Consider the following 1,182-nt stretch of genomic DNA (forward strand, 5'->3'; position numbering starts at 1 on the left):
TGCGTTGAGTTGTAAATAAAGAATAGTGTAGTGGCCCACACAGGGGCATTTTGCTCCTTTTTATTATTAATAACTGCTATCTAATCGGTTAATAGACGTTAAGTACCCTACAAATCCTAAAAACCTCCTAAAAAACAACACTAGTCATGACCACTTTTGCCTGCTCCTGTGGACTTGGAGCAGCCTGGGCTTGTACAGTGCATCTCACTCTTTGACTCGGTCTCGCTACCCCCATAGTACTGGTCGACTCGTGGGTAGAATTACCGCTAAGAATCTACTCTAGACTCTGGGCCAGCTGCTCGATCTTCTTGGCCTTCTCCAACGCGCGGTCTTGCAGGCAATAGCCCTTGCGGTGGCTCACGCCCCCAAAACACTGCGGTGGGTCTGTGACGAACACAAGACGCACACGGCGCTCTCTCAGGCGCTTGAGCCAAGTGTCGACGTATCGTTCGAGCCGCAGCGTGCAGCCACCCAGTAGCAGCCATGAGGGCGTTTCGTTGGTCTCGCCGAAGACCTTCTCGCATAGGTAATAGAGGAACCCCACAAAGTCTACAGCGAGAGTCACATCGTGGAGGTCGAGCTTCTCCACGGACGTCGTGGCCTCGTGGTCGCGGCAGTAGCGCGTCAGGCCTCTCACGCCCATAGCCGAATAAGATCCAAACTGATTTGCAACAAGTACCCAGAAGACCTCAAAGCGAGTTACTGAGTATGTCGGTGAATTGTAAGTCAAGGATCAAACGCAAGGTGACTTCGGCGAATGCCACATCTTTGATCAACTATCTCATAGAGGGTTGCGCACTGAGTGAAATGAAAAACTAAGCAATGGTCACGAATTCGCTAGGTCTCTTCGTGGGCTGCCGTGTCTTTGGCGAGTCATTGAGGCTTGCCCGCACAGACTCGCATATTGACGATTAGCTTAAGCCACAGGGTTTCCAGGCAGCTCCACTTCATCCGAAGCCGACGAGTCGAAGTCCGCCACAGGTGCAGTCGGTGTCGCCTCCAAGCTACGGCGCGCACTGTCACGACACGACGTCGACCCGGACCAACACTGGGAGATTTGCGGTGCGAGCTGCGGGGCACAGGGCGGTTCACGCGCTCACAGTGAACAACGAAAAGTGTGGCGAGGCGGTTGCGACGGTTTGTCGTAAATGCCCCGGAATCTCCCGACACCGTTTGCGACCG

General features: G+C 53.8%; 1 protein-coding gene across 1 annotated transcript; it reads right to left on the bottom strand.

The window, feature by feature from the left end:
* Window positions 1-121: 121 nt before the first annotated feature.
* On the bottom strand, window positions 122-664 carry PPTG_12526 (hypothetical protein). The gene has a single exon (XM_008908565.1). The coding sequence runs from the start codon at window positions 641-643 to the stop codon at window positions 275-277; it is 369 nt and encodes a 122-aa protein (XP_008906813.1). The 5' UTR covers window positions 644-664; the 3' UTR covers window positions 122-274.
* Between the last annotated feature and the right edge of the window lie 518 nt (window positions 665-1,182).

This window comes from Phytophthora parasitica (assembly GCF_000247585.1).
Source record: "Phytophthora parasitica INRA-310 unplaced genomic scaffold supercont2.30, whole genome shotgun sequence".
Classification (NCBI taxonomy): Eukaryota; Oomycota; class Peronosporomycetes; order Peronosporales; family Peronosporaceae; genus Phytophthora; species Phytophthora nicotianae.